At 37.7% G+C, this 18,516-nt stretch overlaps 1 protein-coding gene across 2 annotated transcripts in view; it reads left to right on the forward strand.

Moving 5' to 3' along the window:
• Positions 1–204: 204 nt before the first annotated feature.
• cacna2d2b (calcium voltage-gated channel auxiliary subunit alpha2delta 2b) overlaps positions 205–18,516 on the forward strand; it is a 65,835-nt gene continuing 47,523 nt past the window's right edge. The window contains exon 1 of one of the 2 annotated variants that reach the window (XM_042507761.2): positions 205–683. In XM_042507761.2, the coding sequence (XP_042363695.1) occupies positions 568–683 (116 nt within the window). In that variant the 5' untranslated portion in view covers positions 205–567. Of the gene's footprint in view, positions 684–10,925; positions 11,055–18,516 lie in introns of those variants that run through there. The other variant, XM_042507769.2, reaches the window with a different exon arrangement.

An 18,516-nucleotide genomic window follows, 5' to 3' on the forward strand; every position in this document is an offset into this window, starting at 1 on the left:
TGTATGAACTCAAATGACTTTGACACCCCTGATTTATTACTTTAGCTGTTGCATCCTCCAGCACATCACACAGGAGAAGAGCGGTCAGTCTAGTATTAAAAAAAAACAACTAAATTTATGCCGATGACAAATCCCACGTGGCTCTGCAGAGATAAATAAAGCCCAAACTAGATTCTTCTTCTGCTCCTCTGTTGCCTGGTGAGCGTGAACGCGCCTGGCTCCACGCGCTGCTGAAGAGAGAGAGAGAGAGAGAGAGGTGTCGTGGACGCGCGGGGCTGTGTGTTGGTGTTGGTGGTGTTGGTGTTGGTGGTGTATATGTGGGAGCAGGAGGAGAGACTCTGCAGTGTCTTGGCAGCTGCATTAGTGCATCTCCCACCGTCCGCGATGCCTCCGCGGCCAATGCCTGCCTCCTCCTCCGCGTCCACTTGATAACAGAAACCGAGAACATGAACTCGTCGGGAAACTAAACCTCGGACGTCCACACCAGCTAGCTGTATCCCCCCCGGAGACGATCCGGAGCGCTTCATTCACGCACAGAAACCCCGTGACGAGAATTGTTAATGGAAAATGGCGATAGGCAAAAGGTCTTGCAGCATCGTCTGCTTGGTATCTATCCAGATTATCTTGATTTTCAGCGCATCGTGGCCTGGAGCGGCGGCTCTCACGTTCCCGCAGCAGTACACGTAAGTAACCCTGATTGAAAACATACCGGGGGCTCGTGATGGTGGGGAGACAACTTTAGGGCTTGTCCACTCTGCTTTGCTGTCAGGAGATACTTAAGCCAGCCTGTTTTTATTTTTCTGCTGTTATATAATTTGACAGTGTTGGCGATTGCATCAATGTAAACGCTCAGTGCTGTGTAAGGTGTAGTCTACAGTATGACGGGGCATACATGGGAAAGCATAACATTTACATTTAATTAGATATGGACAATCACATTTCTGTGTCTCAGTTAAACAGAAAACCAATTTAAACAATAAATAAAATTGGACTTTATATCAGATGAAGTGTGCAACATTTGGATAATAATTTACCCATTACATTAACATAAAATGAATTATAGCCTTAATTTTTAAATTCTGGTTTAAAAATGATAGCAAGGATGGAAAGATGTTTCCATTGTGACCCTTTAAAACCTGAACAACTTAAAAGCAATAAGCAACTTAACAAGAAATTAGTAATAAGTTACATGAAAATTTCCTGAAAATAAGTAAAAACAAACACTAAAAACCAACAGAGACAAGGAAATGACCTATAGAGAGCACAAAAATATTTTCTTCCATGACAAATTTTAAAATATATGAGTATATACAGATTTCTTAACATTTTTAGATGTCTGAACACTGAAAAGTATAAACCTATTTGCATTTCACCTTACATGATGTGTATTATTGATGCCAAATACTTTGTTTTTAATATGGTTTGAAAATGTTATTGAGGATGGATAGATGTTTTGATTGTGACATTTGACCCTTAAGGACCTGAGCAAATCAAAAGCAATGAGCAGCTTTACCAGAAATGGCACAAAAATTAAATATGTAGAAGGTTCAAAGAAAATTAGCTAAAAATAAGTAAAAACAAACCCTAAAAAGTACAAAACAAAAAATGACACTAAGAAGGTTCTAAAAATAGGTTATTTTTTGTTGCAAAATTTTAAGCATGTAATTATAAGAAATAGAAATATATTTTCTTGACATTTTTAACTGTCTGAACATGAAAGCTGAGAGGGATTGGAGATTTTGTTAAACAAAACATGCCTTTCAAACCCACGTGCAGGTCCTGGGGTTCTGACAATATTTAAAAAACAAACAACAAAACAAAACACAACCATTTAAAGTTTAATGTACCTCCCAAAAACCAAATTAAAAAAACACAACTCCCCAGTGTTTTCAAAAACATGGAAAGAGGGTGACAAAAAACAAGAGATGGTCAAAAATTAGTAAGAAATTAGTAAAAAATATATATATTTTTAAAAGTATCCAAAAAACCCCAAAGAAAATCATCTGAAAGAAAGCAGTAAAACTATATATATTTTCTTTTTTTGTAACATAATTTTATGATTTACACACTTATATAGTTTTCTTGATATTCTTTTCCTAATTTTTTGATAATATCTTATAGGCCGATGTCAAACCAGGTGTTACATGGTTAAAAAAACATTTGAAGTGCTTCCCTCATTTGCACCCGTCCTTTTCATAAATCAGAAACAGTCTCTAATAGGTGAGCGCTGGTAGTTAAAGCAGCGAGAGGCTCATTGTATTTGACAGGCAGCATTAAGTCTTGTGAAACTGAAAGGGCTTTTTTCAGCGTTTCCCTCGCTGCTGTTGTGCACCACTACTAGATTTTTCCACGCAGGCTTTCAAGTTTCTTGAGAAATAACCTCCTGCGAAAATCAACAGTGCAGTAATAGCTTCTAGTGCATGCTCTGTAGTGCTAGTAGGCCTACCAAAGAGGGAAGGTGTTTCTTTTACTGTGAATTCCTGCTAAAGGCGACTTTAAAATGAACACTCTCTGTATTTTAATCAATCCTGTGCTTACTTTTTAATTATTAACCTTTAACCCATTGCTGTTAAGTACAGCTGGCACTTTACTCCAGTTATCTGGGCCCACCTCCAGGCTCTGCAATCAGGCCGCTCTGGAGGGAGGAACAGGCCAGATGGTCCACTCATCTTCGGGGCACACAGTGAGGGATTTCTGGCCAATCACAACTGGAGGTTCGATGTGTATTTACCAATTAGGAAAGGGGTCTATAAATCAGGGGGGTTGTGGGTGTGTATATGCAACTGTTTTATGATGAATTGGGTTATTTCAAGTAGGGTATATAGATGTTGCTTTCTCCACCTCCTACTCTTCCTCCTCCTCCTCCTTTCCGCTGATTTTTCTGCTGAGTGCTCTGAAACACAGCTACATAGCCCTCTGCCCTGGGTCTCTTCATGTAAGCTAAATGAAGCAGAATCGCTACGCTGAAGAACAGCATCTCTTTCCAATTAAGAATTAATACTGCAGCAGTGAGGATTTATTCCCCTTCGCCCTTTTCTCTCCCGCCCCTTCTGTCTTGACTCTGTCTGTCTCCTGCTCTCCGTCTCTGCATACCGATGGATGGATAGATACATAAATGGATGGATAGAGAGATGGACATAGAGATTATAGATGGATGGATGGAGGGAGGGACAGACGGATTGATGGAAAGGCTATAGATAGATAGAGAGACAGGTAGACAAATAGACTGATAAATGGATAGACTGAAAGACGGATAGATAGATGGAAAGATGGATGGAGAGATGTTAGATAGACAGACTGATGGATAGATGGAAAGATGGATATATAGCAACCATGTCTCCTCCATAATATCTTTATACACCACTTAACTGCTCTCCAGGTACGTCGTGGAGGAACTGTAGTTGCTGCTTTGATTAGATTCACTGATAGTGGCGTTAAACTTTACACATGGTCACGAAAAACCTGAAAAAGTCAATGAATTTCACAATCACTTTTTACAGGCCTGGAAAAGGCAGGGAGGAAGCCAAAATTATTGACAGTTTAGGAAAAGACATTGAATTTTTGACCCTTTGAAACCTGAGCAAACTGGTTTGATTTCTTTTAAAAATGGGAAGAAGGCAATGAGCAACTTCTATGAAGAATTTACCCCCAAATTTGCAACAAATTAGTAAAATGTACAAGAAAACTACATGAATATGAGCCCAAAAATGGAAAGTAAAAATATATCTCCTCTAATTTTTTAAACCAGACACCCCAAGCTCCATTAAAATACGTAGCTACTGGTAAGACTTTTAAATATTTTATTACTATTTTTGAAATTCTTTTTAGTTTTCAAGTTATTCTCTTCTCCAAACTATGCAGTCATTGTCTATGGGGTCCAATATTAGGGTCTATTTAGTACTGCGTTTTGCCTTATGAAAGATGAGGGCACCCCCCTCCCCTTCTGGCAAGTCTTATTTTGACAAAATGACATGTAAAGGGCAAAGTGTGTCAGGCTTTTACAGGGAAGGAAAGGAAAGAAGATGATGCTTGTCCAGTATCATCGAGTCAAATCTGAAATATGACAAAGCATGTCGTGCTCTCCAGATCACTGTCAGTGGAGCGGGAAAGCCTTGTGTCTTTAGTGTTTCATAAATGTTTGATAATTATATTTGCACTGCAGTAACTCGTAAGAAACACACAAAAAATTGTTGTCATGTTCTTGATATCAGGATAATGCTCATTTAAAAGAAATCTGTTTGCCTGATGTAATCAGCTTACAGTGATCTGAATCAGAGAGCAGCAGTGGATCGTCATGCTTTGGCGTTTTTGCCTCATGACTGACCTGAGCTGATTCATTTTGTTGTCTGCTGTCGAGTAGTTTCTTGTTGATTGACTAATCAGCTTATTTACTAATTGTTTCAGCCGTTTTCATTTTTGGTTGAGTGCAAAAAATGTTTTGTAGTTCAAAGCAGTGTTCACTTTTTTCAACATTTAACCCAAACATGGTATTTTCTTCCCTTTGCTAAGAGCTTTGAGCTGCCTAAATGTCGTTGTACAGAAATACATGAAATAACTCAACGTATGTGGCAGAGAAAGCAGAACCCCAAATCTGTGTTTGTTGCCAGTAATTTGACAGCAAGACTAAGATCTCTTCTATTCTCTTTTTACATTTGAAAAAAGACCTGTTTGCTTCAATTGTTGTGAACGTCACTGCCCTCATACGTCCTTTATGTTGACATGGATACATCCAATAGATGGCACGAGAGTCAAGAGTTTCTGACAACAACAACAACAACAACAACAACAACAACATGGCAACAGTGGGGGAGGCTGTAATATTGTACCGTTTAACAGAGACAGCGTTGTTGAGGGCGGTGGTCTGTGCCCCCATGATTTGCGGTGGTGCTAGTTTGTTTTGTCTGTGTCAGTAAGCTTTCAGAAATGTGCACAAATATGAAACCAATGGAGAGTATGGACAAAAGTCTCCATCTTTGTCCCTATAATTTTCTGTCCGACCCTTTTCTAAATCACAATGAAAATAAATTGATTCACACCGACAACTTTTTGTTCTTTGAATGTAAAAACATGAAAATGGAGCTTGTTTATCAAAAAAATGACAGGGGAGGAACCCCAGAGCCCCGACAGAAGCACAGGCTTATTTTTTATATGTTAAAGCAAAAAAAAAAAAATTCCTTTGAGTTTTAAAAAAAATCTGCGTTCATATAAGATTGTAACACGGATTGGCAAAAACAACTGAAAATGCTGTAGTATGCATGCCAGGCCAATAGTTGATGCTGTCAGCTTTAATGCGTTAATTGCAAAGCGATTAAGGTCCGTAATTAACGCATTCATTTTTTAAAATCTGGTTAACTGCCGTCTTTAAGAGGCTGTACAGGGCTGAGTTTTAAATTTAGAGCAATGATACTGATATGTGGTACCAATCATGTCGTGTTAGCTTCTCAGTAAGGGGGCATCAACAAAGTCAATAACCTTCATCCTGTGGAGGAACATGAGTGTCTACACAAAATGCAATGTCGATCCAGCGTGTTGTTGTTGAGATATTTCAGCCTGGAACAAAGTGGTGGACACACTAACATCCATAGAGACAGGCCGCTTGTTTGTTAAAAATATGAAACGGGCAACGTTATGTGTCCTACAAAACATACTTGCCCTTCCATATTAGTCGCATATAACAGAATTTTTTAGGAGATGGCGCTTCATGGTTGGATTTATACAGTACAGATATAGTGATATAGTGATATAGATAGACAGATATAGTGCATCCATATAGCTGTGAACGTCTGCTCTCTCTGCTTCTTATACTCCACCTTTCGCTCTGCTGCTCCACCCTCTCAACCTCTCGCTCTCTCTGCTGTAAGTGAATATGGGTCACGTCACATACTGCTTCTCTCTATCTCATCCCAGGGGTGTGTGAGTATAGCAGGTAACAGAGTAGAGGCACAAGCGCGTTGTTCTGTACAACGGCTTCATCGCAGCACTGCGATACAGAGTTTTCTGACGTCCCACAGGACTCGAGAGGCGAGGAAATGGAGCACACACAGTAAAAAAACTTATATTGTGCTTCAGCTGCGCTGACTCACATGGTCAGAGCTGCTCTGCATTTCTGTAGGCTACAGTCATGTAACAAACCTGATTTATTCCTACAGTAGAGTATTTACAAGACTTTTTAAGGACATTTAAAATTAATTAGTGATGCAACAAGCTTGTTGACTCTTTTTTTTAACATGCTTTAGCAAACAAAAGCAGCTTGTTTTAAATTCTGATAGTGCAAGAAATTAAGGACCAAAGTCTTATAATATGACAGCTGCTATAAACCACATCTGCAGACCAACAAATCAAAATATGCCATAAAATTACACGGTACTGACTGACCAATGCAAAGCCGAGGTTCCCCTAGTCATGAAAAATACTCACAGAATTTCACAGTCACATTTTCTAGACCTGGAAAAGTGATGGAACTAGCAATCATGGAAATTTGTCGTGTGTAATAAATTAAATTACCTTAATGAAGCATAACAGTGAATCTTTTTGCTGTAGCTGTTGATGTAATGTAATTTTGATATGCATTTGAAAGGCACGTTTTCCTTAAAAATGCAGCTTGTTCTACTTTTTAAAAATTGTTGGCGTTTTTTTTTCTTTTAAAATTGTGGCATGTTTAAAGAAAATGTAAAAAATGTTTGTGTTTTTCGTTTTTCATTTTTGTTCAAAAATAACATGAGTTTGAAGGCATGTTTTCTTTTTAAAAATTAAGCAATATTTTTCTTATATATATATATATATATATATATATATATATATATATATATATATATATATATATATATATATATATATATATATATGGCTTTTTTGAAAATAGAAAACATGAAAAAAGATTTTTTTAATTTATATATTTATTTTTTTAAGGGAACCGTCTTGGGGTGCATGACCACCAAAAATTTCACCATTTATCATAGCCAGAAACCGTTTAAAGAGAAATAATTGTTGGTCCTGGAACACATTATTGGGGACGCCAAAATTATGTTTCAATAGAGTTTGTATTGTGTGTGTTTGATATACGCTCGGCAAGTGGGGCAAGGGAAAAAGTATATATATATATTATATATTAATATATATTAAATATATATTTATATATATAATATATACTTATGTATATATTTTTGGTCATGGAGAAGTTTTGAAATTTTGTCGATGAAAATGTATGGGAGCCCTGGAGGTAGAATTAAATTTACTTCTGCTGCATTATCAAAACATGAGTGGTGCAGATGGGTGATGTGAGCTGAATCTTCCTTTAAAATTTTAAACCAGCCCCAGGATTTCCCAAGCATTAATGTGACATGCCTCAAAATTGGTAGCATGCAGTCAGATTGTGACAAATATTTTATGAGAACCATCTCATTCAGTGTGATATGTAATGAACCTGCAAGACTGCTGTTATCAGACACTGTGAAGGGACTTTAAAGAAGCACGAGAGACATAGAGTGAAATTGATTTGACTTGAATTTTTAAGATTTTTGTGCCTCTCAGTGAAGTTGTACGTATCTGTTTAATGTTATGGTGTTGTGTCTTTGTGAGAATCAGTCGTTGTATCCCCAAAACAAACATCTGAAAACATAATGCGATTATAGAGCGACACAACGTATAAGGCATAAAACTAGAATGAGAGTAGAGCGGACATTAAACTGTTTGCAGTGGTCATTCAACTGGTTTGAAGAAAACAACAGCAGATTGTTGTTATGGTGACATAACTCATCAGTGGGGTCGTGAAGTATGTGACACTAGTTTGAGAACCCGTTTCGGCCTCGCATACACACTGGGTCGGTGTTGTCCTTTTGTCTGGCTCTTGTTGGTGCCGCGCCAATAATCACAGTCATAATTATTAGCATCTGTGTGTCCTGACATCTGACATTAGGGACATGGATAACATCGCCAAACATGGCCAGAGATTGTGATTGTCTTACTTACTGGCAGAAATACAGAGCAGTTAACTCTTAGTGACTGTTTGGTGTATTTGGTGTAATTTTTTTTTTTAATCATTTTGGCTGTGTTTATGCATATAGCATACATTTTGGCAAGAATGTGTATTTTTGTTTAAACTTGTTTTTTGTTCCTACAATAAGTCCAAAATACACTGTGTAAACAAAATTGTGAGATTCATAGTTAAGTGCAATAAACTGTGCTATTGAAACCCATTCAAACTGCAATTTTAAGCCCCACAGCCATCATAAAAAAAAAACCTACGAGTTTTTTACTCATGTTCGAAGTAATTTGTGACAAAGATAAATTAACATGCCATCCCTGAACATCCAAAACTGACAGGAGGTTACGCAGAGCATCATATTTTGATGTGAGGGGTTGTCCGATGAGTTGTTGTCAGTGAAAATGTGTTGGTGGGCATTTCATGTAGCCACCGAACAGAATGATGCAGCAGCTATACGTGTCTCACAACATTAACCCTTTGAAACTTGAGCAAATTGCCTTTATTTCTTTTAAAACCATAGGAAGAAGGCAATTAGCAACTTGAGAGGAAATATCCCAAAATTAGAAGAAATTAGGCAAAAGTGCAGGAAAAAATTCTAAAAAATAGCAAAAAAAGAAGTAAGGAGAAAAGGGAAATGTTAAAAGAATAAAAGTGAAAATAAGGCAAGAGGGAAAAAGGTGAGTTTAAAAAAATGAAATTAATTGGAAAAAAATGCTTAAAAATAAGAATAACATAATTGTAACATCATTTTTGAATAAACATTCATGAGAATTATAAATATCTGGACATTCGCCCTAGCTTTTTTTAAAAGATAATTTTCTAAATCTACAATTTTCTTGCACTTTGCGTGATATATTTTGCCAAGTTTCTCATTATTTTTTTTTCACTTTTAAAAAAAAGGGTTCAAAGGGTTAACAGAAAAAAAGGGTCACCACCCTGACCATCCTGCTGAGTTGACATGAAGGACAATATCAGTTCTACTCTCATTTTATTTCTATGGTATAAGATTAGACTGATTTAAATAAGAACAATTCAGAATAGAATAACAGAATAACAAGATGCTGACTCACCATTGTTCTGCGTAATAATTAAATTTGGAAATGTGTCTCTGTAGCAGGAAATAACTGCTCAGTTATTATTCTCACAATAAACATTTTCATTTGATCAGCTGAGGTGGTCTTCAGGGCTGCAGTAATCACATTAACACATTTGTCTGTGACAGATTGGAAGAAAATTAAGCCTCGTGATAACTAGATTATGTTTTTAAACGGGTTTTTTTAAACAAAAAAGTCCTGTCTGCTGCTGCTCTTTTTTTCAGATCACTCGTCACTTCTGTCTGCGGCTTCCTCGACCGCCTCGAGCTGAAAATAATTTCACTTTTAAGTAGTGCTGTGCTTGTCGTAGACACTTTGTCAGGCATTCAATCATATCTTGAGTGAGCTTTTGGAGTGATAGAAAAGAAAAATTAGCTTACATCTTAGTTTTCCACACCAGCTTTAACTTTTCTATGAGAAAGTCAAGCATGTGTACTCCTGTTGTCTATTCATCATCATGTCTAAAAGTCCTTCGCTCACGTTCAGCTCATAATAAGATAAAAAAGCAAGGAAACAAATAATATTCAAATACAGGGTCCTCAGTGTGAAAGTCTCTGGACAGTTGAGTTGAGATTTGTGGCTCGTCCAACACGAGAAACAAGCCCAGCAAGACTTTAATCTGTGATGTTGTCTCGTAACTCTGCTGGGAGCTGTCTGACGGATAATGAATAGACTCTCGGGGCACTAACAGGATCCAGGGTGATTTTCTGGGTATTGAGATTTATTTCCTGATTCAAACTAATTTAAGTAAAAAGCTCAAATAAATGTTTAGCTCTCCACAAAGTCTTCTCTAATCCATTTGGCCAGACTGAGACGCTCGATCACGTCCAGCCAGTGAATGAAGATTGAAGCAGTGAAGTGAGGCAGGTGAACAGAAGGAGATGTGAATCTTTCTGTCTGAGTCTAGTTTTTGTCTTTAAATGCAGTGGTTCCCAACTGGTGGGTTGCATTCATTCTGAATGAGTCGCAAGTGACTCGTGACTATGTCAAGTCTGTGGAAAAGCTGCCTGTTTTTTTTTTTTTGGACCCTCCTCAATGCTACTGTGTTTTTTTGGCCTCCCTCAGTGACTCAGGAAAATTGCATAAGGTGTTTGTCCCACAGGATGTGTTCAAGGACCATTGCAAATTTCTGCAAAAAATGTTTTTATTTTGGTGGGCCTGTGGTTTGGAAGGCATGTTTTCTTTAAAAAACCCAGAAAAAAGTTTAGAGAAAAAAAAATTACCCAAAAATTTTAGAGAAAAAAAATCGCCAAAAATGTTTAAAAATCACCTTTTCAAAAACTTTTCTAAAAAAAGCAAAACTTTTGAAAGAAAAAAAATTAAATGCCAAAAGTTTTTTTTAAAATATCCTAAAAATTAAAAAAATATATAAGTGCCAAAAATTGGTTTAAAACATTTGCACTTCATTCTTGCAATATATTTTATTTATCGTTTATTCAGCCCACATGTTATTTACATTTTGTCAAATTTTCAAATTTCTCTTATGTGTAGACCTTGAACTAATGACTAAGGAAAAATCGGTTGTAATAAAAATGTAATACAATAAAGTCGGCACTTACCAGGCATAGGCGGACTTTACCATTAGGCCAAACAAGCATTCACCTGGAACCCCGGGTCTTTGAGGCCCCATAAAATGCCCTCCCTTTATTTATTTATTTTTGCTCATTTATTATGTTTTTTAAGAAATCCCTGCGAAAAAATAGCATCGGAATGCCTAATTCACCAGCAACTCACGTCGGAGTCAGTCTGGGCCCAACCCCCCTTCAGTTGGCACTACATGGACTATTCCATGATGCGCATCACCGTACTGCGCAGCGCTTATGCGGAAATGATTCCAGCGCGCTGAGAATCAAATCCTGTAAACACAACACGGACTGAGAGACTAGTCGAGATAAACCATGAAGGGAAGCTACGAGAGCAGTTCACAGAAAAAGAAGACGAGGGAGAAAAAACAGTTTTTAACAAACCTGCCAAAGGTATCTACCTGCTCATAGTAACGTTAGGAAAATGAAATATGTGATAGCAAGATTTGCTGAAGCCCCAATATAGTTAGGTTCGCCACTGCTGACAGGTTGTGTAGGGTTTGTGTGTGCTGCTTTAAAACTGCATTTTGGGATGAAACTTTGCTGTTTATTACCGAGAACACATTTATGCTGTTTTCCATGCTGTACTGAAAATAAGTTCATCGGAGTGAAAGATTTACAGTCAGATCGATCAGTTAAGTTTCTTTGGTCCAGACCTTTGAATGCACTCACTTCACTGAATTTTCAGTTTACTGCAAGTGAAAACAGAGTGTAATGAGTTGAAAAATCAATTTTATATCATGCTATCAGTTAAGTTATGGTGTTTTGGCTGTTTATGTGACCTGAGTTCGAGTTAAAGCTGGAGTCTGTGACTTTTACATTCTTAGTGAAAGTATGTTATGTTTGCCAGGAAAAGCTTATCTGTATTTCTCTCTAAACCAGAGTTGTGGTGTCTGGCGCGCTGGAAGTAATCTGTTTTACATCAGCCAGATTTAGAAAAAAAGGGGGGAGAGATTAATTCATTTTAGATTTGTTAAATTTTTGTTGTCTTTTTCTGTTTGGTACTACTTTTTATTTTGTTATCTAAGTGATTCATCTGTATGTGTGCGATTCTGCTGTTTTCTTCTGATGCTATGTATGTTGACACTTTAATGTAAAGACCATTGTTAAGTTTTTGGGCTGTCCATCCGTCCGGCCTATTCTCATGAATGTGAAATCTCAAGAACGCCTTAAGGGAATTTCTTCAAATTTGGCGCAAGTGTTTTCTTTGACTCAACAATGAGATGATTAGAATTTGGCAGTCAAAAGTCCATCTCATTCTCATGACTTCAGTATTTCAAGAGGGCCTAGAGGGAGTTTCCTCAAATTTGGGCCAAATATCCCCTTGGACTTCAGAATGAACTGAACTGTGTAACTTCACAACAAGAATTCATAATTATGAAAAATTTTCACACAAATGTCTAAAAGAATAAAAGAATGAAGTGATCACATTTACATCCAAAACTTCAAAGGTCACTGTGCCATCATAATGTTATGCAAAAACACTTTCCTGGCCATTACTCAATGTCATAAGTCAGGAACAGCAGGGGAGACATTTGCTCAGATACTGAATTGATTCATTCAGTCTAATCCACCTTGAAACTGTGCCGACTGTATAGATATTTTGTGCTTCTGGATGTTGTTGCTGAAGATGTTTGTGAAGCATCCATGTTTTCACAGACATGAATGTAAACTGTAAGTGCAATTTGACTCATTCACGAAGGCTTACACCTGCAAGGTGGTAATTCTAGTTTTCATAAAAAGGAAGGAGAGAGTTACCATAGCGACAGAGCAGCAGCTAGGAGTATGATGGAAGCTTTGGTGGAAAATCCTCAGAAGTGTCCAAGAAAAGTTTTCAGAAGTGGATGCTCCAGATATAAAAGAAACTTGACTTTCAGAGGAAGGATAAAGGTAAAAAAAAAGAGCTTCTGTTGACAGGGGAGATGCAGCGAGCTCACCTGAAGGCATACGTTATAAGCGCGTCGGCAGTGTTTGTATAATTACTCTCACTGCCAGAGGGGGGAGACAAAAGCTCTGCACTCCAGCTTCAAAGTCATCTGGGAACTGACCTATTTATCAAACAAATATTCCACACAGTTGTTGGAATCAGTGAAAATATTTGATAATGTTTCATTTAATTAGTCAGGTCTAAGCATTAATGTTGCCATGATGAGTCACAGCTGAAACGTGACTTATTGTAATTGGTTTTGCGAAGTGGTTAACGCTGTATTCTCCAGACACTTGTTTGCCTCTTGCATTAGATACATCCAACCTTACAGCCTCACCATTTACTTAAACTTGGCACCATTTACAAGCAATACCACTCGGCTCGGGAAAACAGTCGAATAATGTTTTCTGTGGTTCTGGAGGGAGCTTTCCAAAGTCTGAGACAATAACCCTGAAAAGTGCTGACAGCACATATATGTATGTATTATAGGTTAATAATTCAGTGCAGAGAAACACATAAAAAACACGTTAAAGCTGAGCTAGGCAAAATCTGGAAAAGGTGAAAAAAATGACTGAATTTGAAAATACACCCTCCTCCTGTAGTTCTCACCTTTTTGTCCTAAGGCCCTCCCACCAGATGACCAGGGGCACATGCATGTGCTTCATACAGTACCCCACTGTTCCCCATATATTGATCTTTTTTTAATGTAGAGTTTCACGTCACTCAGTCTTTCAGCCCTCCTTGCCTCGCTCTCTTTCTGTTTATCAGACCACAGATGAGACAAGAATTAGTTAGCCACCCCACAGTCCATCCACCTCACTCCCATCCGCTGTGGACTGCTTTCTGGGGAGGAGTGGGCAGCAGCTCTGGGGAAAGAGCATTGTTCGGCAGCTGTAGTGGCTGGAATTCGGCCAGCGCAAAATTCTCAGCAATAAGTGTTGCGCCTTAGACACACTACATGCATAAGAGGTGTGTGTGAGCAGTGCACGAGTGGCCCAGAGTCTGTTTTTTTTCATCATTATTAGTCATTTTTTAAATGTAGTTTTAAAAAAATGTAATCATAGTTTCAAAGATGAAATTAAAATGTGTCCTTGTGTATATGTACACATATACACTTTGTGATTGTCAAAGCCCCTCTTCATCCCAGTACCACTTTTGCCAAATGACATAAAAATTAAATTGCAGTCCTAGCTTTAATAAACATTTTAGTGTTGGATTATATTCTTTTAGCCTCTATACAAGCTGTCTATTGTTTGCTTTGTCCCACTGCCATGTGACCTGAGTCTGCGTTTGATCATTTAGAGAAAAAGCCCTCACCTCAGGCACTAAACATGAGCAGAGTCGAGTAAATCCTGGTAGCTTGTTACTCAGATGTAGCATGACTCTCAGTTTTCTGGAGGTTATTTAAATTTCCATAGCTTGGACTTGTTCTTGGTTGAATCATATCTGCAGTCTCATCAAAAGGCGAGAAAAACAACTGCTGTAAATATCTGTCTTCCTGTCATTGTAAGGATGTGGTTAGCCTCTGAGGATTCACCTTGAGTTTGAGTTACACCACTTTTCCACTTGATGTTTTCCACTGTTAGTTTATGCTCTAAAAATAATGAAATTGGTTATGAAGGAAAAAGACTGTGTCTCAGAAGGACATAATAACTCCATATGCATTAAGTTAGTCCAGTGTGGTTTTATCTGCATGTTTGTTTTTTTGCAGGTCTGAATGTGAAAGTGTCCCAAAAATACATATTGTATTGAAATGCTCAGTGAGCTGCTTCTTCCTCTTGTCGTAATAGAAAACCTGTTTTGGTTTGTGTAGGCTGAGAGGGAATTAGCTGCTGGAACCACATGTGCTGCTGGTTGTTTTGGCGTTTCTGGTGTGCAGTCGATGGTGGGTGTTGATCTCTGTGTTGGAGTTGACATTTAACAGATGCAATGGTAGGAGTGCTGATACTGCTGTCAAATACTCACCAGCTACTAAAACTTTCTCCTCATTAGTTCACTTTAAAAAATCCTGCTGGCAGTCCTCCATCACCAGCTGCAGTGGTTGTTGTCGATATCGCTGGTGTTTCTGCTGCTTACTTTGATGTATTATTTGCAACATTTCTGCACAGTTTCACAGACCCTGTGTGGAGACTCTCTCTAGCTCCTGTTGTTCATTTTCTTGTATGCTTTTATTTTTTTCAAAATACTGTGATATTGTTGAAACAAAATCAATAGGATGAAATGTGGAGAGGGTGAAAGTGCAGTCCACAGTAGCTGGGTGAAAAATACTTTGCTTTCTATTTTTTGTTCAAATGAAAGAATTTGATAATCTGTTTTATTGTCATACTAAATATTTTGTGATTATTGCTATTGTGACTATTTATTAGGGGTCGACAGATTATTTGACTGGCCGATTATTGGCCCCAATATCTGGCATTTTGCTGATTTTCTGTATAGGTGTTGTATTTTAATGATCGCTGATCAAGTTAATTTATTAAAAACTACAAAGTTCCACATGGGAGGAACTTATACTTTGTAAACCCTCAGGGGGCTATGTTGATTTTTTCATTTGTATTTAAATTTTCACGTGACTTTATCAAAAAAATTACTGGGAACTAAAACAACACCAATATCGGTCAACCACTACTATTTATCTGACAGCAATAAAAAATGACTTGACCTTGAATTTTACATTATTATGTAGTGGATATGTTGAAACTTTAAGTGTCAACAAAGCTGTAGTCATTATGTGGTTTTGATGTTTGTTGGTCTCAAACTATGGTTTGCAGTGGTCTATACTTTGGTAGGCACCAATGTGACACGCCATCCTCCATCCACCTACTGATAACAAATCCAGCTCGTATAATATGTCACTGTAGAAATGTTGATACAATATGTATAAAACACATAAATGTAATATATCCATTGTTTGCAGAAATGTACAGTGCCAACATTGTTGTCTGGCAACTGGGCTGTGACTCTGCGTCTCTACCGAGCCTAATGACTGCGCACACAGCCGTGCATATTTCAGAGTATTGCTCATGTGTAACTCGGTACAGCTTAATGTGTGTGATAAGGGTAGTTTTGGGCCCTAGGGTTAAAAGGTGATACAGATATATGTTAAAAGCTGTAGATTATGTTTTTATAATAATAACATTTCAAATTACGATGAAAGAGGTGTTGCTGTAGCAATGAACCTACACTGAATTATCACCTTGCTGCTCCCTTCAGCTTTACAGAGCTTTAAAGTGAGCATCAGCTTATTGTTAAGCTGTTTGGATCACAACTTTATTGTTTGGATTGTCTCTCACTTCTCTTACAGTGTTGTTTTTGGTTGCAGCAGGCAGCTGTTTTCGGTGACGGAGCTCTAAAACCCAGTGTACACGATCTGCTCAACAGGAAACAGCAGATAGACACAGTCAGAGACAAGCTGGTGAACATAGTGAAGTATTTAGCAGCTAAAGACTAAGATGGTTGGACCAAAGTTAAAGAGTTAAGAGTTAAAACAATGAATATTGGACTTTTATTCATTGTCACACATTGTGTTCACAACTTAGTTATCACAGGCTAAACCATATTAAGTCTATATTTTCAAGCAAAATAGAAAAAATACACTTTTGGAGTAGTGGTGGGAATCACAGAGGCCCCACATAGTGCTATTATCCCCATACATGGGTCAAGATTAATGCAATTTTAAATGTTTTGCTATATACTGAGTTTTGCAATTCCATATAATTTGATATTACTTTTTTTAACTGCATATTATGTCCCCGTAGGAAAACTTGGAAGTTGTTGGTCTGTTTATTTCATTTAAGTTGTTTTTTGTAGGAGCAAAGTGTATCTAGTAGACTATAAAAGCAATTGGTTTTGTTATTATTTTTTAGGGCTGACTGTGGCTGAGGAGGTAACGGTTCGTCCACTAATCATAAGATTCGTCATTGAACCCTGACTCCTCCAGTCCGCATGTTGAAATTTTCTTGGGCAAAATACTAAATCCAGTGTTTCCCACAGAATTATTATCTATGTGTGGTGGTAGGGCAAGGTAGTCCAAACCTTTAGACCCAGCGCAATCAAGGTTTAAGTTTCACTTTCACTGCTTCTGTTGTTCTGCTGCTCCGTCTGTGACCAGAGTACACTCTGCACTCCAAGAGTGGTGCAATGCTGAACAGCATATACAGTATATTCTAATAGCACTCCTAATGATGGCCCACCTCCAAAAACAGAAAAGCAACACTTGATCGCAGATTTTAATCATGACGGGCCACCACAGAGACAAAAAAAAAAAGAATGTGTGGGAAACGCTGTTGAACCCCAAATTGCTCATGATGGGTGCGTGTGAATGACTGAATGTGGCTCTGTTGTAGAAGTGCTTTGAGTGGCCGAAAGGCTAGGAAGGCGCTATACAAATGCAAGTCCATTTAACATTAATTCTAATAGACTAGGCTACCAAAAGTTTAAGTGGTATTAGCAATGTGAATAAATTACATATTTAAACTAGATATACTGCCATACAGTTGTATGCCTCTGTGCACCAGTCAAGCTACAGTTACAGTTCACGTCCATGTCTGTGAAAACATGGATGCTTCACACATCCAGCAGCACAGAAGACCGATACAATCAGCAGAGTTTTAAGCTGGACACCCAAGATTTGTGTCAAGAGTTCAGTATCTGTACAAATGTCTCCCCTTCTTTTCCTGAATTATGACATTGAGTAATGGCCAGAAAAGTGTTTTTGGAGATCATTATGATGTTATAGTTGACCCTTAAACTCCTGGATATAAATTGCCAGAACTGCATCATTATATATATATATTATATAAGACAATTGTGTAAATTCTGATATTATGAATTCTTGAGTTATGGCCAAAAACATGTTTTACGGGGGACACAGTGGCATTGACCTTTGACCACCAAAATCTAATCAGTTTATTGTTGAGTCCAAGTGGATGTTTGAGCTAAATTTGAAGAAATTCCCTGAAGTTGTTCTTGAGATATTGAGTTAACAAGAACGGACCGGATGGACAACTTGAAAACATAATGCCTCCGTTCTCAGCTGTTGCCTGTGCAGAGGCACAAAAATCCATACTTGGCATCTGTTTATGTGTACAATATTGTCATGCAAAATATCCCCCACCTAACCATGAGGCAGAATTTTATGGAGTCTGTAGAGATGTGACTGTCGATGTGACTGTCGCGGCTATAATTTGCACTGCCCAGAGACTGTTAAATTACTCTAGAGCCACACGTCTACCTCTCTGTTACTGAATTTCCTCTGTCATTGTTGCTTTTAACGTTCACAGCACAGAGGCTGTTTTGTTCATCCTGCCTCATTAGTTGTTCTATTTTGGGGGTTTTGCAAGAAATGCCAGTTGCATCAAGTGATCTTGGCAGTTGCAGCAGGTTTTAAAAAGCTGTTTACGTACTTATATAATAATGATGTAGCAAATTGTATTTTTCTTTGCTCCGGAAATATCCTTTCACAGAATTATGATGATGAGTCAATAAAGCTGATTAGGTAGCGTTACTAACATTTCAAGGCTTACTCTCCACCTGTTGTCTAAGCTTCTTTTCTATTCCTGATGTCGTTCAATGAAAGTGGAATAGAATTTTCTTTTTAAAAGTGGTAATGAGACAAATGGATTTTTTTTCTTGAAAAGGTCTTGTTGATAGTGTTTCAGAGAGATGCACATCTAAGATGTTCTCCAAAGGTGTGAAATTCTCAGAAATGTTCAGCCTTTTTTTTTCTCCTATAAGTTTTGTTGTTTACTTTGCTGCGTGTGGAAGTGACTGCATCACTGGTGCCTTATTAATTGTGTTGGCTGAAGTGTGAAGGCACTTTTTATTCTATTCATTAAGTACATCTTGAAACAACATGTATTTAATTTAGTAAAAGCCAAAAGACATAGAGGTAATAATGTGTTTTGGTTTTTATTAAAGGGAATATGGTAT

The sequence above is a fragment of the Plectropomus leopardus genome, chromosome 2, assembly GCF_026936395.1.
Source record: "Plectropomus leopardus strain MGB_pleo_1.0 chromosome 2, ASM2693639v1, whole genome shotgun sequence".
Lineage (NCBI taxonomy): Eukaryota > Metazoa > Chordata > Actinopteri > Perciformes > Serranidae > Plectropomus > Plectropomus leopardus.